General features: G+C 40.9%; 1 protein-coding gene across 3 annotated transcripts; it reads right to left on the bottom strand.

The window, feature by feature from the left end:
* Nucleotides 1–620: 620 nt before the first annotated feature.
* On the bottom strand, nucleotides 621–23,286 carry pinx1 (PIN2 (TERF1) interacting telomerase inhibitor 1). 3 transcript variants are annotated; one of them, XM_080491384.1, is made up of 7 exons: nucleotides 23,045–23,286; nucleotides 20,343–20,452; nucleotides 20,173–20,265; nucleotides 19,695–19,773; nucleotides 18,798–18,887; nucleotides 13,716–13,798; nucleotides 621–1,985 (listed from the first exon to the last, which is right to left on the bottom strand). In XM_080491384.1, exons 2-7 carry the CDS (start codon nucleotides 20,373–20,375, stop codon nucleotides 1,302–1,304), a joined length of 1,062 nt encoding a protein of 353 aa, XP_080347510.1. In that variant the 5' UTR covers nucleotides 20,376–20,452; nucleotides 23,045–23,286; the 3' UTR covers nucleotides 621–1,301. The 3 variants fall into 3 exon arrangements, with proteins under 3 accessions (XP_080347510.1, XP_080347509.1, XP_080347508.1); XM_080491383.1 differs by lacking the exon at nucleotides 23,045–23,286 and adding an exon at nucleotides 20,964–21,011; XM_080491382.1 differs by lacking the exon at nucleotides 23,045–23,286 and adding an exon at nucleotides 20,881–20,964.
* Between the last annotated feature and the right edge of the window lie 376 nt (nucleotides 23,287–23,662).

Consider the following 23,662-nt stretch of genomic DNA (forward strand, 5'->3'; position numbering starts at 1 on the left):
GGTGTCTTCTTGGAGTCATAACACAGGGAATGAATGGAGCTCATGCAAAAAAAATAAATAAAAATCGAGAGATTTCCTCAGAAAACGCATTTACAAAAGTCACTGACCTCTGAAAAGTTTCCCTGATATCTTGCATTGAAATAATATAAAGTCACAGTGACTCTTGAATTTTGATTTCGTCCAACTTGAGAAAATTCCTTACAAAAAAAAAAAAATAAAAAATGTCCCTTATAGAATTTAAACTCCATATTAAGTGTACAGCTTTAATTGACTGGTTGTATTTATATCCTGGCAAAGATCTTTAAATTAACTGCATCAATATTAAAGGCTCCCACACGGAGGTTTGCAACGTTTCATGCGAGGGATAGGAGAGCTTTAGTTTTCGTTTCCCTGCTTTGACTCACAACATGCAAATGTGAAACAGGACAGTCCTGTTATGAGTTTTTGAAGGAATTAAAAGCAATGAATCTTCATCCTCCTGCGTCGGTGCGACAGCCGTTTAGCCGGTTGTCCGAGGCATTTAGAGCTCGAGTTAACCCCACTTCTCACACATTTTCTTCACATGCCAGCTTTTTTTCTCCTTTTCACAAAGACAAAAAACTGAGAAAAACACTCAACGTACTTTGACCATCTGAATTTATTTAAAAAGGTACAATCAAAACTAAAGCACAACCTGGTGGTATGCTGAAACTTGTGCTACAACATTTCATACTTTCATTTGTGCTATAATTAAAAAAAAACTTGTTTGGGCTGCATTTCTTGATATTGAACTGACAAAAACCGTCTGCGGGCACTTCTACGTTTGAGAAATACCAATCAATAACTGTTCATAACACACTGGTCTGTACACGGTGCTGCAATTGACCCGTTTATATCAAATCTGAAATTCATTTCAACATCCGCAATCTCTGGGATTTCTCTTAAATATGAGATGTTACAAGGCAGACAGGCTCGTCCAGCTGTGTCTAAAAGTTCATAAACATTAGGCATCGCTTGATCAACCTGCAATGAACCTCAGTATAACAGTGACACACATTTTAAAAGTGTTTATTGTTCAGCCATCAGCAGTGATACTAAACTTGTCATTTCATGATGACTTGGTCCAGCAGTGGAGAGTTTCAGGAGTCAACAGGGTGAAGCAAAGAGTTTCTCTGATTGGTTTTACATGAGAACAGTCTGTTGATTATCTTCAGTATGAACAGGACATTTAATATTCTAAAGATTTTCACTTCCCAGGATTGAGACTCAAATCGAGTATTAAATCTTCCTCAAACTAACAGACTGGATTCTTCCCAAAAGTTCTACTCCTGCTTCTTCTTTTTCTTTTTGGATTTCTTCTGAATCGGCTCCTCTGTGTCCTCCGTCACCACAATGTCCACCTCCTCCCTGCTTTTCTTCTTTTTCTTCTTTTTCTGTGCAACCTCGGACTTCCCACTTTGATTTTCAGTTTCATCCTCTACATTCTGCCGCTCGCCTTCTCGATTCCATTTTTTAAGCTTTTTCTTCTTGGGGGACGACGGACCGGCGCAGTTCTGCTCCACAGCAGAAGTGGGACTCGAGTTCTCAGTGACGTTTTTGTCAGTTTTCCTCTTTTTCTTTAAAGGCTCTTGCTCATGGTTCTCTTGGTCGTCTGTTACAATGGCGGGACTGCTCATTTCTTCCTCTACCTCTTCAGCAGATTTCTTGTTCCTCTTCTTCTTCTTCTTCTTCTTGGGCTCGTCAGTGTCGTGGTGACGGTGGATGGGACTGTTTTCTTCAGGTGGATCGGAGGTCTCGGTGTTTGCGGCTGCAGCACTCTCGGCCCCCGCACCCTTCTTCAACCGGGCCATTCGCTGTGCAAAATACTCCTGCATGGTCAGAGTGCTCGTCACTGTGTTGGCGATGGACTCCGTATCCAATTCAGAAGGAGCAGTAGTGGTGGTGGTGGTGATGGTGGTGGTGTTTTGCTCCGTCTCACCCTGAGAAGAATCCCTGCTGTTGCTCTCCTGGATGAGGAAGACACAAATAAAGAAAGAAAGTTGGGCTTTGATGCAAAACAATGAGGTTTAAGTGATCGTCAATCGCCATGCACACATTAACCAGGTGGCCTTCAGTGAGTGAGAAGCAGGGGCCCACAATGGGATGTTGTAGAAACAATAGGTGTTTAAATAGGCACCTCTCAACCCATGACACATTTGTCATCGGTTTCTAGCTTTAAAAAAATAAATAAAAAATAGTGCCACAATAAACTTTAAATTTAAACTTTAAAGTCTTTGTTGGGGCGCAGAGTATCTATGATGAAAATGTCTATATTTTCACAAAACCAAACAATTATTCCAGAAATGACAACAATTTCAACATAAAGCAAATTTTAATGAAACCTTCTGGTGCAAAATGCCTTGAAATGTCTAAACAACTTCTCCTTTAGCTGTTGCATTATGGGTGTTTTTACAAACTGACAGCATGACATTTGAGGCAAATGCTCGTCTACAAGCTCACGTTTGACACCCGTCTTAACATGAAGTCCATCAGACTGAAAACGCATCTTTCAAACATTAATGTGCAGAAACAATTGGAATTATTTTACTACTTAAGCTCAGTCTCTACTGGTCAATGAATTGATATTCGATCAAAAATTGAACTTGAATGCTTTGGAAGCATTTATCTCTTTGCTCTCTTCCGAGTTAAGTAATCTGAACATATTACTTTTTTGAAAATTGTTAATTATGTATGGAGGACATTCTGAAAAGAGCAATAACGTTACCATTTCTCTTCTGGTTTTATTCTAGGTGAATAAACTTGTCTTTTTCCTGAACCTGTCCATTTTTCGGTTAATGTCTAAGGTTTCTTTATAAGAAGAAAAAGAACAAATCCATGAAAATGTCTGGTTTCTTCAACAGACTATTAAGTTTGTATCTCAACAGTCTTCAGGCATTTTGAACAGAATACAACTGATACTTTCTGTTGATAAAAATAAGGCTGCCCAATCTGTGGCTGTATTACAGTCACAAACCATTGGGGATACTATAAAAGCAAAAGTGTTGCTTTGATGAGCTGAATAAAGAACTAACAGAAGAATAACTCAGAACATAATTTCATATCTTATTTGTTTGTCCGGTACGACATGAAATGAGAGTTGGCATTTTGTTGTATTTGAACCGTCATTATTTGATTTTGAAGTTATTTTTGTACTATTTAATGTTGAAAAGGGATTCTTTTAGGCATCTTTGAGTGTAAATTAAATATTGTAGCTCAGTATGTTGTTTCTAACCTTGTAACCTGACGTTAAAGCCACAACACACGGTCAGAGATTTCAGCATGGAATATTTACTCTTTTTAAATCTACTGTACATCTGCTGGAGTTTATTTTTTTTCCCCCATTATAATTTTCACCTTTTTTACTATATGACAATGAAAACAAAAGCTTTAAGAAAATATTCACTGTGCAGTGCAACGAGTCATTTACATGGTTGGATGAGAAAATGCTTAACATGTATGGCCATTGATGGAAAATATCCCTTCAGTTTGACTGTGTTCCCTTATCAAAATTGTTTGAATTTTCAGAAGAACTTCACGCAACAAGAACATTTGTGTTTTGGTGTGTGTAAATATATATATATATTTTATTTTTTTCTTCAAAAGACTGTTTCTTGGCAAAAACTAAGAAAAAAGATAATTGGGCTTGTGGTATGAGATTTCCTTGGATGAAGAATTGTTATTACCAACAAATAATCTCCCAAACACAAATGTCCTTTCTTTCTCTGCGTAGTTTAGTTCACAGCAGGAAAAAAATTATGTTTTTCCTCCATGATCCAGTTTGCTTTTCTACCCTGTTCGTTATAATTTCAGCGTCTCAAATAAAAAACTACAGTAAGAGTTCTGTTTACTCAAGTCAAAGAATATCAATCAAATATGTACCAACAGGTGGAGTGTGACTGAAAGAAACCAGTCGATCTTCCCTCTGACTGTGAAGCTGAAAAGCAGAAAGCTCATCTCCAGGTCACACAAACTCACTTCTCCAACCTTTAGGCTTCATAATAAGCACGGCCAACTTTACAACCTGATCCTGATTTTAACTCGGCAGCATGAACAATTTGTCACCTCACCCCGGCGACCCATTTGTCTTCATTTTCCTAATGGCCTACTCAATGCATAATGATTTGTCCAGAAGAATACAGAAGCTCCTCTGGAGGATCACACTAAACAATACTGCCGCTCTGTGTATTACCTCAGAGGTGGTGAAGTCGACTGCATTTTTCAAACACTACAGATTAGAGATAAAGTGAAAACCCGGGATCGTGTCGAGCCGCCGCATGGCTTGGCCTTTTACGTTTTTACATGCAGATTACACTGCTCTGACCCGCAGCGAGAGAACCTCTCAGAATGACAGCAGTACACCTCGAGAAACGGCAATATGGATTTTGTTATACTTTTCATTTGTTTGGATTTAAAGGAAAAAAACAAGGATTTTATTTAAACCCAACAAGCCGTTACGCTTAAAACACTATAAGGCATTTTACATACATTTTTTCTTCCAGAGAAAACTATTGTCCTTGAGTTCTTATATATTGATTCAGACAGCGAGAAATTATTGGCATGCAGATTTACAGTCAAACAAAGCTGAAAACGCTAAACTAGAATATTCAGGGAAACTGGCGACGCCGACATGCTGGAGTATTACATGACAAGATCACACTAGAAAGAACAGAATGAGATAGAGACAAAGCACAGGATTAAAAGCCAAATGACAAAAGCGGGTGTTTTGAACGGACACAAAGTTTTCTGCCACCTCAGACCTTGGCCAGAAAGAGTCGCAACTTCTAACGGGGGGGGGGGGGGGGGGGTCAGGCCCTTCAGGTGAGTTGCCATTAAACACAACTTTCCAACTTCCTAGAGAAAATCTATACTCCCCGTTACTGCACAATGGCATCCTGGCTGCTTGGGAGAGTGGAGATGGGGCTTAGAGCTGACAGCGCCAAACAACATGTAACTGGGATTTGGGAAGATGGCTGGGGGCCACTTTAGAACTGCCTGTGAAATTACTCTCAGGAGAGGGAAGTGGTGTGAATGAGCGAGGGAAGGAGCAGCGGAGAGTGACTGAGGGAGAAACATCTTCTTCATCATCGGGGGAAAGGTGGCTTGGGTTTGGTATATGGTTCGTCCGCACTGCCTGGGGATCTCCATTAGACTCTGATCCGACAGCGGGGGAAGTGCTGTGCTGAGCACCGGCTGGACACACATACAGTGTGGCTATAAACCTGCAGATCCAGTCAGCAATACTGGCAGCCCTGGAGATTTGTCTTGGCGTGGACCGTTGAGGGCAACATGTTACTTAGAAACTACTTGGCAGAAATGTTTGGGATCCCGTCCCTTATTTCCAGGTGTGTCTTCTTTCCTCTGGCCCATTGTTGTCAATTACCATTTCTGTACATTGTCAATGTTTATGAAGAAGTTTTAGAATAGCATCAGATTTCCAACACAACAAACCAAAAAAAGAAAAGAAAAACACATTTTATGATTCCAAACTAAATCGATCTTAATATGAACATTTAATAAACCTGATAGTTATAAAGAGAGGCTTTCTATTATGGAACAATTCAGTACAGTGCTACCTCGATTATCCAGACAGTCTTATAGGCAGACGCACTCTTGTGTGTCTGGATAATAAAAATGATGGCAATACAGTGTTTTGCAAATCAGAATTTAAGCGTTAAATTTGTTTCAATACTACATGTATAGTACTCTCAACAACAATTAGTTATTTCCTTTTGAACTTTTAATTGGATGGAAATATTTTTGTGCACAAAACCACATGTGCAGTTTATATGGCTAAGGGTTAAGAAAGAAGGAAACGTTTTATTTTGAAAATGTACATTTAAATCTGCATTAGAATGCTTCACTTCCATCAGCATTTCTTTCTGGATAACCGAGGTCTGGATATCCGAGGTTGGACTGTCCAAAATATTTTGAGACTCTCAGCTTTCTTTGTTCTTGATACTTTAAATATTTGAAATAAATATGACATCAAAATACCTTTTGCCATAAAGATAACGTCTCCTGCAAACGCTTCGGTTATAAAAAAAACCCGTTGAAACCTCAAATCTTTTCCACAGCCGCAAAGAGTTACTAAATACTTTTAACAGAACTGAAATTAATTTAACCAAAGAAAGTTGGATGCTACAGAGGCCTCCAGTTACTGTCTATAGTTATTTTCCAGCAGGTTTGAAGGTTGTCTCAACATTTTTGGAAAACTCTGGAAGTGTACGCTTCCTTATGCCAAGCTATAATGTATGGTGAAAACATTTGTAAGACATGTTTTTTTATGCATTACAGCTATAAAAAAAAAAAAAAGTTCCACAAATTTTAACAAAGTTGAAGTAACTGCTGGAAACCGAAAAAAAAAATAAAGTGGCTAAAACAAGCCAGAGTTAAGGAGTGTTGAGAACACACCTATATAAAGCCATGTCTACTCCTCCTCTTCTCCTCCCAGACGCAGAACCCCAGGAAAAGGATGCGCTCAATGCACTGTGTGCAGTTCTGAGATAAGGCTCCTTCAGCAGAGGAGCGGCCTGGCTGGCTATCGGGCCCTTCCTGCTCCACTCTCTCCCCTGGCGGGGGCTGGGGCTGGGCAGGGAACACAAGGGGGTTCCGCAGAGGGTCCCAGAGAAAAGGAGAGGGTGGGAAGACATTCAACAGGGCGCCTCCTTCAAGACACTCCAGTTCTATCTCTCCCCTGCTAATGTAGCCAGTGGAAAACCAAAGGTAAGGCGTGTGCCAAGGTGCCAAGATACCGAGGCCAACATATTCAGGGGGAGAGCCAATCAAGCCGGCAGAGACATGATGGAAAAGGTTCACTGGAGTGCATGAGAAACTTTCTCCCTCAAATGGAAACCAGCAGCAAATTCCACAACTTTGTTCATTCAATTTAATACAGAAAAGCTTGAAGCTTCGACTTTTGCCAAAAACCTTTTGATTAACTTTCTCTAAAACAAATGGTGCGTTACATGAGCTGAGCCATGCAAGTTTTGATAATCAGATTGTTTGAAGTAATGCACAGATCAGAGTATCTTTTGCAAGTGGCAGCTTTAATATTGAATTTGAGTACAAAAGGTTTCTTCTGACAAATGACAACCCAGAATCAGTTGGGCCATGAAGACATGGAAATGACTTCACTCCATGTTGTCAGTGTTTCCACTAAATACCTTAATCCTGAAACAGAATAGTTTCAACAGTCCTGCTTGATCCCAACATGGTTCAACAACATGATTCCACATAACTCCGGTAGGTAATTAATGCCTCATTACACAGCATTCATAAGCACAATAAAAGTTAGTGTTTTGCCGACACCCACTTCCCTGAATGTGATTGCTTTTCATGCATGCATTACTTTGAACTGGAGTAAAAGATAGTTTAGTCACACTGAGCTGATTATTTCTAAGTTTTAAAGTGGCAGCTTTAAACTGTCACCAGTATTCAACTTCAATGAGAGCTTTTAATTAAAAAATAAATAAATAAAAAGTTCAGCTTTTAAATCTTTTGTAACAAATCTACAATTGGAGATTGCAATACGTTTTATGGTACTAAAACAGGTTGAGATGTATCGTGATACATAGTTTCTAAGGTGCACCTTCTGGCTGATATTAATTAGGATTTGACAATGCTGCAGATGCCCATTTATTTTCTAAAAAACTGCCTGTTTGCATTACTGGCTGATTTTTTTTTCTCTCTCAATAATTTCCAGCCAATATTGGTCGGGTCTGTAATTGCACGAGCGCGGCCTCATTGTCCTGCCACAATAATAAATTTGGTGATACCCGAGGTCTATGGATCAGTCCCTGATTAGCCAGCTGTCTCTCCCTGATGAGCACGAGAGTCCAGCAGACCATCCTTCATGAGGCTGATGTGGGCGGACAGAAAAACAGGTGGATGACTTATTTACCGGTAAATAAAATAAAAAAAAAACGCTTCGGTCGCCCATCAAAGCAACACGGCTATCTCTAAAGGGAATATTCAAAATTAATCTTACTTTGGTGCATAAACATGGTTAACAAGAAAGTAAAGTTAAAAACTCGAAAAACAATAGATGCCACACAAAGTATAAAGTCTTAAAAAAAAAACAACAACACTTTTACAGATATCCTGTGTGCTGCTACAACCAAAACACACCCCAAAAAATATGGTTTGAAAAATTGCACTTTGTGCCCGCTGCAGGAACGTTTATCATAACTAACAAATGAAGACAACATTATGCATGCAGCATGACTGCCCTATGCTTGTTTAACACTGCAAACGCTTGCTGACAATGCCCCCCCTCACGAACGTTGGGGACCCCCGCCCCCACCCCGGGGAAAGGAGATACTGTGATTACTTTCCCTAGCTGTGATTTATTAGATTAAAGAGTCGGTGATTAAACGGTAGTCTGAGGCTGTAAACAGCCGAGAGGGCTGGAAATCTTTGGGCGGTTAGCTTTACCAGGCAGTAATTACCCCGGTCCCACGTAGTCGAGCTTAGGGCCTGTAACTAAGAGACAGACACCCCCTTTTTCTTTTTTGTCCTGCGCTAATCTGTATGTGTCAGTGAGCTGGCATGGCAGGGAGGGAGCGGCCCATAGAGCTGCCAGGGAGGTAAGTGGCAAATGTGTGCAAGCGTGTGCGCAGGCGACAAAAAGGGGGTCTGGTCAGTTGGCGGGTCTTGATATTTTCGGCGGTCTTAAGTAAAAAGGGCCCGTCAACAAACCTGCTCCAGAAAAAACAGCGCTTTTACAAGAAGCAATTAGATGTTATCTGAGAATGGATTTGAGGTCTGCGGCCTCACAATGAGCATGGACGCTCCGGCTTGTTCAGACTGCGGCGACGCACGTTTACACCGACATCCCCTGTCAACAGATCACCGCCGCGAGTTGATGGAGGAGTTAAGACACTGTAGGCTGTGGTGCCGGGTTTCTATTTATACTGTCAATCAGACAATTTTGTGGAAATCAAAACGCACACACAAGAAAGAACAATGAAGCACAGAGACGGCTCTCATAGAGAACCCGAGTTACATTATTCCAATTTCTCACGTTACGTCAACGAAGTTTGTAAAAAATAATTCAATACCAACTTACTTTACTTTGGCGACGCGTCTGTGTTAACCTGTAGTAAACTTTCACAAATTATTTTTTTTTTTTTTGTACAAAAAGACTTTCTTCCGCACCGTCAGCTAGGTTTCCTCGTTCGACTCCGCCCATCAGCGCCCCGCCGCCTTGGTGACACGTCTGCCAAATGCTCGAGCCCCCAGCCTGCGTCGCCCCTGCCCCATATTCAATACGCGGTGGAGTCGGGGGAGTGCCTGCTGCCGTGCGATCCTTCATGTGGACGCTGCGTGGGCAGCAGACACTTGCAACAGGTGCCACCCGACGAGGCTGGATCCTCAGTCCTTTGTGCCGAAGCGGGAGTGGGAGTGGGAGAGGCCGCGGGGGTCACGCTGACCCGAGAACAGGGCGCTCCATACCTACCGTCTGACTGGAGGCTCAGACGTCAAAACAAGGCATGTTCCAAATTATCCCGGGCCTTTTATCTTACCTGACATCTTTAGGGAGTAAAGCACTAATGATGTTCGAAGCATTTTGATGCTTGTGGAAGCCGAACAGTCATAAAGCTGACAAACATTAAAGAAGAAACTTTTTCCTAATTTGTGCCAATTAGGAAACTACATTAATTTCTAGTCCGACGTTGAAATAAATTTACAGAAATTATAGAAAGAATACTTTAAATTATCTCGAGGAATTTATTTAAAACTGAAAAATGACATTTAATGTTTTAAAAATTTAAATGCCACCATATAATGCTTTTTTCCTCCTCTTTTTTAACCACAATATCACATAATCGCCAGTGGTTTTAATGCCATTAGGACATTATCAATAAATACATTTAGCTTAAATTTGCCTTCACAAAAACACATTTCTTAAAAATGAAGGGGTATAAGAAAATGTGAGCTAAAAAAAAAATAAAACTATGGCTTGTTTCCACCTTTCAACTGAGCTGGCGGCTTTAAAAAATGACTAACTTTTGTTGATGTATGAATCGGCGGGGAGTCTATTTATCAGCAGGCCCTCTGCAGTCGCCCGCTTGGGTCCCTCAAGTCACAAGTCGCGTCGCTCCCCTTTGACTGATTAATTAGCCAATCAGAGGACATTTTTCACTGGGCGGCAGAATGGTTTATTTCAGCTAATGCCGGGCTTTCGAGTTGAGGCCCGCTGGAGCCTCGTCGGCTCTTTCGGCCTGCCTGAGTGGCTGGGCAGAGGGGCAAGGGAGATAAATCAAGCCGGGCTGGCCCTCTATGTGGCTCCCCTAACTAAACCCCCTGAGGAGGGCACGGAGAGCAGGGGTGGTGGGGAAGGGGGAGGGAGGAGAGCGGGACGCAGGACGGCCAGGGGCACTGCTCGCCCGCCGATAAGCACGGGGAGCACAGGGCTGCCAAAGTGCCTTCATTTGAAAGTGGTCGGGGCTTTTTGATATCTCGGCAGAGAGAGCCTGTCGTTTGTCATGCGGTGAGTAATTGTGTTGAGGGGCACAAGAGGAGGCAGGAGATGGAGGGGGGACTCAAAGGCGTGGGATGGGTGATGAATAACAGAGAGTGGGGTGGATGGACAGGTGCTGCACTGCAAATCTCACTGGTCACAGTGTAAATAATGGCTTTAAGCTTACATTTTCCGGTGGCTACAAAAGTAAAAATAAACCACTGCTTGTGTGTGATGTCAGATCTTGTAAAAAGTGGCTTTATTTAAACAATTAAATTAGAATGAGTCGGTACATTCAATTACGATAATATGATTGATAGATGGTCTATTTTTTAAATTTATTACAATTCTGTGAATTTGGTGCGATTTTATTACCGAGTACTGCAGGAAGCAATATCAAAAGCATCTTCAACGCTTTTTACAAAGTTTAACATATCCATAACAAGTCTATTTACTCTCATCTTTGACCCATGCTGAGCTAACCTAAATGTACAATTAATTCCTCTTTATATTTCAGAATGTTTGGTTAAGAATTTTGGATTAAGATTACTTATGTCCTTCTGTATTTGAATATGTAAACACCTAGTTTCATTAACACCAAAATTAAAAAGTAAAAAAAAAAAAACCTTAGTTAATTTGAAAGCTGTAACCTAAAGCACAGCTCTGTCATTGAGACAAAAAAGGTTTGTTTGAACAGACTTTAAAAGACATTATTCATATGAAATACACTAATTGTTGAAAGTTGGCTGCTACCTGCACATAATCAGTTCATATGTTCTTTTTATATATTTTGATGCATTTGGTTCAACTCATTCAGCCTGGCCTTTGATGAGAACAGAGGTATGTGGGACAGTCGTGCACTTGTGTGTGTGTGTGTGTGTGTGTGTGTGTGTGTGTGTGTGTGTGTGTGTGTGTGTGTGTGTGTGTGTGTGTGTGTGTGTGTGTGTGTGTGTGTGTGTGTGTGTGTGTGTGTGTGTGTGTGTGTGTGTGTGTGTGTGTGTGTGTGTGTGTGTTTCAGGGAGCGTTGTGAGCAGCGATAAGAGGCGAGCAGGAAGCACATCACTGCAGAGGAAGGAAAACACCAGCAGTGGGGGACTGGTGGAAGGGAGGCTGGAGGGACAGCCGTGGGTGGTTGGGTGAAATGCTGGAAGATTCATGAGGGGGAAAAGGAGAGCTGCTCTGGACAAGTCAGTCCAGATTTGGTCAAGTCTCTTGGCCTCACCTCGCCAGGATGCAGATATGTGATAATGCGATTGGTGGCAGCTTGTTAAAAACAACGAATCCACCACAACACTGACGCTTGCAGTGTTGTTAAGTGTTTAACAACACAACTCTTTTGGGGCGATGAGATTACTGCATGTGTGTATTACGCAGAGCATATTTGGGGATGTAACAGCAACGGTTGATAACTGAAACCAGAGCCGAGGGTCGGTGGCAGCGTCGCGGACACAGTCACAGGACACTCACAGGAGATCCGGCAAAATGCCTGGAGCTTGATTGGTCCATCACCTGCTTTACCTCCTCCCAGCCACCTCAGATGTTGTTGGGCTTCAACATGAGGCCTCGTGGGAAGCCATTGTAATTGTGTTCAGTGTTTTCGATATGGTCAATGGTGTCCCTCCTGGCTGAAAAATAACAACCCATAACCAAACGATTAGGGAGAAAATTATGGTGTGTATTGCCTGCATTTCCAATGTTAATCAGCCGGGGAGCTGCTGCCATTGTCATGTTATGGCTCGGCACCTGCATGGGAATAGAGAAGGGATTTTTTTTTCTTTTTTTTTGTACAATTTATGGATTTTTAAGATGCCAATTTCTTCAAGCCAAATGCTTGAGATAAACACAGCGAGCCAACATGAGGCTTTTCTGTGTCTTAGAGTCCAAAAGCTAGATATGTGATTGTCTTGGCTCTATACTGGGGCAATTCAACTTGGGACAACAAAAACTGTTTTATTGAATGAAGATTTTCACACAATATTTAAATCAGAAAAAGTTTTGTGTGTTGTGTCGCTTCTTATGTGCTGATAATTATTCCTACAATTTATGTACATAAATAAACTAAAGCCAAGATATTTTGAGAATAATAATGTTGCTGCAACATCTTAACATCTAAATTATGGAAATGTATTCATAAGCCCAAAGGTGGGTTTGCAAAGGACTTTAAAAAGCAAACGTACTTAACTGTCTTTCAGCTGAATGAGAAAGTGGCTTTATGCAGCTGGTAGCTGTACGTGTCTCAATAAGTTCGGTTGTCATTCGTTGCACCTGCCCCTGCACAGGTTTAGTGAATTCTTATAGACAACATAACGTCATGCATATTCATCTGAATCATGCTCATATTGGTTCGAAAAATTTTAATTCTTTTGGATCTAATAAAAGTAAGGGCTTTGCTATTTTTAGAGGCAACTAAAACAAACTATATGATTAGTTTGAAAAAGCACTTCAGAGCTACCTGAGCCTCTGACCCACGCTGCCAAGTATGAAACCGTCCATAAGGCCATATCGCAGAGGGATGTTTGAAGTGACCAAGTGTAGATGCCGTGAGCAAAAAGAAGTTTTTTGCAAGCCTCATCACTTGGGATTTCTGCCCACCTCACCTCTATTTTGATTTTCCTTTATTAATGCCTGCTGGCACACCTAACTAATATAACACCTCGAGACAGAGGTAGGAGAAAAAAGGGAGAGTGAAGGAGTAGAGGGTTGGAGTGCAAATCCCTTAACTGGATTTTGGTGCTCTTGCCGCCACCGGTGGCCTGTTGGCGGTATGAAAGCTCCATGCTGTGACATTGCTAATCTGGAGCCACGGGCTGCTGTGTAGCCGGGGCCCTGCAGAAGCCTGGATCACATGACTCCAGAGCGGCCGGCGGAAAGCATCTTCGCTGATGGTCACCCGTAATTACCAGGACAGAGGCAGATAAGCCCGAGCCACCTGGCCAGGAGTATGTTAACTCCTGTCCGAGTGCTCACATGACTTTGACTGGGTTCAACAAGCTCAGAGGCCCGCGTGCTTCAATAACAAGGCCAAATAATGTTTCAGTTATCACTGGCAATGAAATATAATCTAAAATCTGACCCCCTTTTCGACAACATCAAACAACTGATATTGTGAAATAATGTTTTCCAAATGAATATTACAATGAAATTAAATGATTTAAAGAAACATTTTAATGAAACCTGAAATTTTTTGTAATTGCTGACGACTTTTCTAGTGGCTGTGTGTCACCACACGTCTTACCTGTTCCTGTTCTTTGGTAGGTTTGGCTCTCTTCCCAAAGATACAGTTAAGATCTGTTTCACTGCGGGAGGACAGGTCCTTTCCTATAAGGAAGCAAATTTGAAATTTTTTTAACCAAACAGATTGTGATAGTTCCCCCTGAAAATGTGTGTATGTGCGTGTGTTCATGTGTGTCAAGGTAAGTGGGAGGCAGACTGTCTGAAGGCTTTGAATGGTCTACTTCTTGCTCCTGCAAGGATAAAACGGCAAAAGAAAAATAAACCAACTGCAGGGTCTGTCACGCCACGCCTCTGGATTCCCATTTTCTAGCCAGGCCTCAAAGACTCCTGAAGCACACAGTCGCCTGTCTCAAGTCTGAGTAGCCCGGACCCTGTTCGTACAGCTGCATCCTCTTCCTTCAGTGGGGCTCTGATAACATTTGGTTATTTATTGCTTTTAAACCTCTATCTTTCCTACTCTTGGCTTTGAAAGTCACTGCACATGCAGGTCTAAGAAGTAAAACTAAGAAAATGTGCTGAAAGCTGAGAGAAGGGGCGGGGGAGGCCAGTGGTGTTTGTCATCTAGTGAGCGGAGGTCAGATGTGAAATTATGCCCAATCTGACCTTTCCACTGTTTGGATGAGGAAGTACCTGTCAGAATTTCAGCCTTTCAGGTGAAAGTGCAAATAACACTGTTCTGATAAAAAAGAAGCTTATCCCTTTCCCATACAACAAGGATAAAACATGGGCACTGCTCGTGTGAAGGAGAAGCTGTTGTGCACTTTCCAAGGTCACGGTTGGCAATGGCAACAACGATCAGTGCAAATAAGCCGTCAAACCAGACCGACACATCGGTGAACTGCCAAACCAAAATCCAGTATTACTTACATCAAGAGAATTAAACATGAAACTAGAAGTGGGTGTGATGTTTCTAACCAACAAGATTGACATTCTGTGATTTATGATCCAAGCTCTTGCTGAAAGGTACAAAATCTTTCCGTTAAAAGTCCGAACCTGCGATAAGAGCGTCACACAGAGCAACGGACGGAGGCCTGTAGTTAAATTCTGCATCAGCCACCCTTGCTGCCCTGACAGGTGATAGATGGAGGCTGCAATTAAAACTGGGTTACTGTTTTATGCTGTGGGCTCTGGACCTCAGCAGTGGAGATTTTGGTGCCTTTCCCCACAAACAAAGGCCATCAATCGTCAGTGCTGGCAAAGAGGGAGCCGGTGTGAACAGGATATCAATAAAAAAGCAGGAGAGTAAGGAGGAGGAGGTCGGCACTGAGAGGGAGAGATACATGTTTGGACGTTTCTAAATGCTACTGTGGACAATACAGTTTTGCAGAAATGCTCCAGGAATATACCAAGGTTCATATCGGTCATTGAAAATGTAGGTTGAAAGTTTTTTTGTTTTTTTTAATTCGATATAAAAAAGAAAATTATACCAAATCAAAACCATGAGATATTATTCTTCACCTGTTCACATACCATGGCGATGTATAGAACTATGAGTGTAATACCTGACCTTATCAACCTTTCATGTAACAAGCTTAGCAACTCTAAATCTATTACCAAGCCTTAACTTGGCAACGACCTCACAAGCAGGGGGGGTCAGCATCGGAGCAGTCGGCTGAGACATGCAAACAGGCGTGGCAGGTTACATGTTGCTTGGTAACTTCATGGTTGTTCATTAAAACCTGACAACTGAAATACAGTAAACTGTGTTCACATAAATAAATATGATCACATGTGAATTCCTATCGTCGTGTACCACTGTGAGAGGACAACAAGCATTTCAATATCTTAAAAAGGACTTGAAGTTGTTGTTTGTTCAACATCACACATGCTGCAGTTTGCAATCAAGTTACAAGCTGCCAACAAGAAGTGTATGTGTCAGTTTTATGCATGACAACGGCCACGGCCCGTTTGAAATCAGACAGGTTCAAGTGGTGTTGTATTTCCAGAGGCAGTTAAAATGACAGAGCAACTAAGCCTTAAAGGGGACATATCATGCTAAATCCACTTTTTTAGCCCTTAAATGCATTTTGTTGTATATTTAGAGTGTTTAGAAGTACAGAAAAGTTCAAAGTAGTCTCTTCAGGTGCTCCGTTGATATCTTTATATTCTGTTTTGGTCATATTTTGCGATCGGTTTCGATTTTTCTATTCTCTATTACGTTTTTTGAACAATGACGTCACAGTATTCTCAGCGGAACTGCCAAATTAGGACATCGACATTTCGAGCAATCCGCCATTTTTGTTTCTCGCTGCGATTTTGTAGTCCAACCGAAGTTACGAGAGGATAAGTCGAAATGTTCGGTTGTTGGATGTAGTAACCCACAAGCTTCGTTACACCGTCTCCCAGCATCAGAACCTTTTCGAAGTGCCTGGTTGAGTTTTATTTTTCACAGAAATGTACCCACATCTGTGGGTAAGGTCATTTTTGTGTGCGCGAATCACTTTAAGGACGACTGCTTCAGCAACCTCCGCCAGTATAAAGAAGGATTTGCCGAAAGACTTCGTCTGATTGAGCGGTCAGTTCCTTCTATCTATGGAGACGACGAACAGAGCACTTCGGTAAGCTGTATATAACGCTAAAAAGTGTGATGATAAGACGTCCCTGTCATTGTTTTGTTAGCATTAGCAGTTGCACCGTCTTCATATGTTAGCGCTGTGTGCTCGTTTTAGATTATAATGTAACTTCTGTGTTAAATAGTCGTTGTAATACAGGCAGTATTGTAGTAGTGGGCATGGATGGAGAAGTTAGTGTAAATATAGTAACACACCATTGCGTTACATCCATATGAAGACGTTGTTCTGCAGGTGCATCATCGTCATTTTCATCTCGCTCCGCCGGGTCCGACTCTGGCTCCAACATGTATGGCTGGATGGACAAATCTTCCGTTGTTGACATTTTGTAAATAATGTGTGAATATAAAGTTTCTGCGCCGCTAGATAATTGTATCTGTTCTATCAAACTACAAAGATGGCCGAACAGGGTGACGTTGAACCGAGTGTGACCTCTGCAACCTGGAGAGGAGGCGGGGTATGAAGTGTCTCATTTGCATTTGAAGAGACCGCCCCAAAATGAGTTGCTCTCAGAAGCACATCAGAAAAGGGGTTGAAAAGGGGCCTGTGGAGCTATAATAATGAGGAATTCAGACCCAAGCATTGCAGTTCCGCGTTGTATAGACCACAACTGTATGATTTATATGTAAAAAGGAAGGATTTAAAAGCATGATATGTCTCCTTTAAAGTGGCTTAATATAGAATTCCAGTGAAAACATTTTCATCGCCAACTTACACTGACATGTTTCTCCCACAGGTTTTTAAAAGGGGGCCAAGAAAAAAAATCTAACTAATTGAGAGGATCGAGCAGCAGGAAGACCAGGTGTGGCTTCTACTGACATTTATAAAGAGCTGCTGGGGGTGACAGAGCAGATCTCCTCCAATGGATTAAAACCTCAAGGCCAACAGTATCAGACTTCATAAGTTAGCAGGAGACCAGAGTATAAGTCAGTAAAGTAAAAACTCATTCAGGAGCATAGAAAAAAGCAAACATGGTGGGAACAGGGTACACATTCAAGGAACAAACTTCTGTCAACGTATGAAACTACATGAACAAGAGGAAAGTGTAGCACAAAACAAAGAGGTCGTAACCCGAAACATCTCAATAAATTAGGCTGCAGTTGTGTAGTGCCTTTATGATGTGAAGCTGCTGATAAGAGCTGACATTTATTGATGATGTAACTGTGGGCAAAATGAGAACGGTGAATTCAGACTCACGAGAGTATTCAGGCTGCTCGGATTCAGACAAAAACATCAAAATCCACTCGAAAGAAAAGTGTCATTAAGCAGCATAACAATCAGAATGACTTTAACAGACCAAGAATAAACTCCAATGGAAGTGTACTCACGTCTTCTTTAACATAATAATTTAGTATGTTTTATGTTTTTTAAGCTTAATGTGACAGAAGGTTGTAGAACAACTAAAACGTGTTAATTAAAGGAAATTAGCTCAGCTTTTAAAGCAATGAAGAAGAGGAAGGAGAAAAGGTGCAGGCTTTGTGTCTCAAGTGTCACGAGCGTGGTTCAATCATCTTGTCAGGAAAAGGGTCTTTTTCTGGCTCTGGCCAAATTAAGACCACAAAAACAGGGTGAGAGGATCTGGGGGAGAGACTGAGGCAATTTTTTTATCTGGCAAGGTCATCTGATAGGTCGCGGGAGGTGTTGTTTTTGGGGGGCCGGTAAATGGAGAAGCCAGATGCCCCAAACAGGAAGCAGGAAGTTGCTATTGAATGACGTAAAATATGAAAGCCTCTTCCAGGTGAGACAAAAGTTGAGGGATCTTGTTTTGCCAAGTATGTAAACCTGAAGAGGTTAATGTGAACCCAATGAAAAACAGTGATTGGTTCATTATATTAGCGTATAATCATATTAGAACTTGCACTTTTTCCAAAAGCAGCATGTTGCAAATTCAAAACAAATCCAACACAGCGACATGCCACTGTTTTATGAAGCTATCTGCCTGTTCAAATAAAGCCACTCAGCAATAAAACGTGGGCTGGTGGTTACTCATTTTGTTCTCCAGTGGTCCTGAACACTAAATTCCTCCTTTTGGCGTATCAGCGTACCGGCCTTGACCAGCAATTCTTGGCTTCCTGACGTGTAAAAGAGTAATGAAAGGAGAGGGAAGGGATATAAATAACCTCCCGAGCACTTGACGGGCCAACTGACCCAGGACAGACTGACAGAGCTCTGATCAGCGTCTGTGGTCTGAGACCAGTACACAGGGCTCAAAGAAGGGTCAAGGAGACCGTCTGTCTATGTGGACCAGTGGAGGTCTTCACAGCAGTGGCTGCAGGAAGGGAAATGGTGACCTCAAGACATCCCAATTATCTTCAGTGTATTTTAGATGAATACCTGAATTTTCCTGAGTGAGGGCATAAGTATTCCTCTGTGTTTATTACACTGTTTTACATATTGAAGTGAGAATTTCAGAGAATGAGGAAAACACTACATGCACACTTAACAACTCGCTGACAAACTGTTGACTCTTCTGATTGCTATCGGCATCTATAAAGATCAAAACAAAGACCCACCTTTAGTGAACTTCATGTAATGGACTCTCTTTCTGGAGGTCTTGGATTTCTCCTCCAAGCTGAAACCTTTCGGCTCATCTGGGGGAGTTCCTGCAGACAATACATGTTGCACAACAATACAAATAATGAATATTCAGGAAACATTGTCTTTTTAGAGTACAAACACTTAACTCCTAAGATTACATTGTTTTACACTGGCTTTAGCTTTATCACAGCGCTAATGACAATACTCATGGTATGAAGGCGGCTGCTCAGGCTTTACAAGACTATATGTTGCACTGCAGCACCCTCTACTGCACAACAATCCAAGAAAACCAACTTAATGTGCTTGCTTGTTTCTGTAGTTTGGTGCCAGGTTTACATTTTCAGGAAGTACACTGTAATTATATATACACACATCACATGATGCTTCCCTTCTGTTAGGCAAGAACAAGACCTTGAAGTGACAAGCTCATTAAATGTGGACAAGTTTGCCATATCAATCTTCAGTCTGGCATTCAGGCTGCACACTTTGGGTCTTTGATGACATTTTCATAAATTGCATTGCTTATTTTGAAAACTGTTAGTGTTGGGGCTTTTATTCAGTTATAAACCATGTCCATACTTTCTAATTTCACCAAATGAAGGTGTTATGTTGCAAAAATACAATTATCCCAAACTAGTTTCTGACCAGTTATTTTAATAGATTCCTGCTCTAGCAGGTCACCACTAATCCGAACTAAATTCATAAAAGCATATTTGAGAGGTGGTGAGCAGAAGCTTAAGATTGTTATTGGTAACAAGGAGCTCATGAGTCTATAATTGTGGCATGCTGTTATGTTAATATTTGAGAATTCTTTCCAGCATTCTGTTAAATGTATGAAGATAGGACATGGTCCAAACCGACATGTAACATACCATTGCTGCTTTGACCATGGCAGTTGTTCAGCTGAGCGAGAAGCTCGTTAAAGTCATCCTGGTGATCGATCCATTTATCCTGGGTGTGGAAAAAACAACAACATGCGTCCATGTAAGAAGACTGAGAAACCCTTGTCATTCAATTATGTATCATGAAGTGTCTTTAAAAAAAAAAAAAGATGCATAAGAAGTTAAAATATATATATTTCAAAGGAGATGATTTGATTTTTCACCATCGCAAAATTTGTTTGTGAGGTAAAAACAGATAAAAAGCCAATTTTGAAATGCAACCGTGTTTACCACTTGGCAATTTTTACAAAGCTTGTTTACACACGCATCTTCAAGAACAAGTAAAAATATATGGATGCACCAGTTGTGGTAATTAGCTAAATGATGCTGGCTGAAAAGCGAGTAAATTAAATATCTATTCATGCAGAACTTATGACATGAATTCAAATGTAAAGCCTTTTTTGATCACCTCATGTTTGGCATTGGTTCCAAGCCCATAGCTGTCATTTTTCACTTTAACTTTGATATGGTCGGTGGAGCCTTGCTCGGTCCTGCCCAGCCCCTGCAGAAAAGGCACAGCCATGTCACAGAATGTTCAAGAATTCATGAATTCAACACAATGGCTAACCAAGTAGTCACCTTGCCCTTAGACCAGCCCATTCGCTCCAGCATCTTCTGGCCAAATTTGGAGTCATCTTTGCTCCAGGCGCTGTTCCTGGGGTCGACAGACCATTTCTGCTTCCTCCGAGCTGGAGAGGAGGCAGATATATCATTACGTAACTCGTGTGACGGACATCAAACAGTGTGGAGGCATGGGAAGACACATTGATCGTAACGATAGCATGAAACAACATCACTTAACAGCGCACGTAGACAATAACACCAATGGGTCCCTAAGCAGAAAAAGACAACATGAAATTAAGTTTAATCAAAAAGTAGTAGCTTCAGGGCAAAACCATGGAAAGAGCAGAACCCGTGTTGTATTTAACGATGCATTCACTGTGAACAATGTGTGAACTCACAAGAGATACAGAAGAATGAACACGTGTTTACACAATATTGGACGGGAAAAAAAAATGCTAATGTTAGCTACCGGAACACACAACAAGCGAGTTTACAAAAAGTCAAGACAATTCCAGATTGACAACTATAACTGCAGATTTCAATTGGCACTCACGAACACGAAACCTACAGAAATACGCGTTGTTACAAAGACAGAAATGTATTAATGACATCAAAAGTGAGAAGAAATGTACACACGTTCGGCAAGCATGGACATCGCGGGGTCCTTCGACTGAGTGACGGGAGTCCGAGGGAGGTTCATAACAAACGCCTGAACAGAAATGTCACGCCAACAACTGCACGTCCTACAATGTGCCGACAGGCGGCGCCCAAACATTTCCAAAAACATTCTGCGTTCATAAATACAGAATTACTTTTTTATGTTTTTTAATCATGACAGGAATAAACCATTACTACTACTACTACTACTACTACTACTACTACTACTACTACTACTACCAATAATAATAATAATAATAATAATAATAATAATAATAATAATAATAATAATAATAATAATAATAGTAATAATGAAGCACAATTCAAAATTGTTCTGAATCATCCAACTAGAATAGAATAGAATAGAATAGAACAGAATAGAATAGAATAGAATAGAATAGAAATACTATATTCTTGTATAACATTATGCAACATATTCTTTCTAAAGAAATGTCTCAAAATTCATATATGTAATAATAACTGACAGTAGTAGCAGTAAAGAGGAGCTTGATTTTTCTTATAAATGTGTGTTCAATTCTGTGTGGAGCAATGCTGCAAAGCCTTTCCCTCTAGGATCAATAAAGTATTTCTATTCTATTCTATTCTATTCTCCGGTAGACTATATGCTTGAATTATGTTGTTGCTCAAAGCACCTGGCTGTAATGGATGTTTGTCAACCCATCTTAATATGGGGGAAGGTTGTCTTACAGTAGTGACCTTGTCTCTCCTATATTTTTTCTAGCAGTAGTTAAGTACTATTATCAACCCCTCCCTTTACACTCAACACTTTTTATTGGTAGAAAGATGTGTCAAACGCATCGATCCAAACAAATACTAATAATGATTATAAAAATGGAAGCAATTCTTTGTATGTACAGCCCACAAGTGAGCCAATAAAGCTGTTATTCATTCAGATTTTGTAAGAAAGTGATTAAAAACTTCAGATCAATGGCACATACAATAAACCCACTCACCTATTAGTCATGCTCGACCTAGAATCACAGGTCATGCAAAGCATGTTACAATCTATACAGCCTACACAAGGATCTGTTCATTTGTGCATATGATTCACCAGCTGCCAGACAAGTCATCTGTATACCAACTTAATGTGCCATGATAGACTATGAACATCTTTAAAAAGTGCAGAAAGACAAAAGACCACAATCATCATATGCCCGCTCACTTGACACAGTCTGACACAGTAATGCACCTAAATTCCATGACAAGGCCTTTCACTGCCGCGTTAATTCTGAAAGAAAGTCTTACAAGCAACTTAAACCCCCACAAAGTAAACAGTTGTACTGAATTGAAACCACATAAATATTCCACTTATGTAACTTGTACTCAACAGGAAGGAAAGCGTTCTCATCTAAATAAACAAACAGCAGATCAGGTCACCAGATAAAGCACAGCAAAGGTATCAGTAGTGGACAGTGAGAATGTCAGTATTCATGGTTCTCGATGTTCATCTCACTCGCTGGAGTCAGGAGTGTATACACCATTTTACATATATCATCTTATTATTGACTGGGACTGTTGTAATCAATCTTTTCCTAACTATGACAAACATTGTGTCCCTAAAAGTAGGAATAAGAGAAACAAAATGATCCACCACTGCAGTGGGTTCTGTCTTGTATGTCCTGTCTCATCATCTGTTTTTCCCCTCTGGCTTTGTAGAAACAAAAACTATCAATAATCTTGAATCGCTCTTCCTTATGCCTGAATGTAATGATGACATATTTTTAGAAATTCCCTCGGACTAAACGTTGTAATCTTAAAGCCAAAATGGTGTTTATAAGAGGACTCGCGTATGTTGCGTCTGTAATTATCAATGACTGTCCTTGACTCATGTATGGCTTATAAAGGCTTTCTGGGTAAACTCCTTTGGAGTGAAAACCGTTCATTACTTTACAGACACAGTTCTCTGTGTCCAAGGCGCAACGTTTCAACTGAGAAACTCGTTTTGTTAAACACTCTTCAAGCCATTTGTCTCCATGCATTAACAGGACCTTTTAATAGTGACGTGCAGCTTGAAGGTGAAACGTACGTTAAATACTCACAAGCTTCAGTGAGGTGGAGTCTTGTTCCAGTGACACAGCTTTAAAGTGGATTTCAGAGGGGATTAAAGAGAATGAGATTCACTTCAGCAACTGCTCCAGGGTCTGAAATCTCTCTGGGTTATTAATGGTTAAAGCTTCACTGTGCACAGCTCTAATCTGATCCCAAAACTGTAGCTCAAGTTACCTTCTAAAGCTTGAGATTAAAACAAAGTTATGTAACTGAGCTCTGGATGGGGACAATTAACATTGTTCTCTTGACACTAGTCTGGACTGCCCCATGCCTCATCGCCTGATCCTGCCAAACATGTTTCATTTGTATATTTCTGATGTTTATCTCTAGGGAGTGTATGCAGTACTGATTGAGGTGTGATTCCAAACGATACACATGCTTTTTGTGTGGACGGATCATGTGTTTGTGTCCTAATTTGAGAAGGTCACATTAGATCACAAGTACAGAAGGGATTTTTATATCATGGAAAATCACTTACACAACCATCAAGAGTATTGAAATAGCAACAGAATAAGTTTTCATTTTTCCGCAGGGCTGTGTAAAACAAGAAAACGGCAAAAAAAAAGTGGCAACTGAAGACAGTAGAGGATTGAATTACCTAGTTTTAC

This window comes from Lipophrys pholis (genome assembly GCF_963383615.2).
Source record: "Lipophrys pholis genome assembly, chromosome: 21".
Classification (NCBI taxonomy): Eukaryota; Metazoa; Chordata; class Actinopteri; order Blenniiformes; family Blenniidae; genus Lipophrys; species Lipophrys pholis.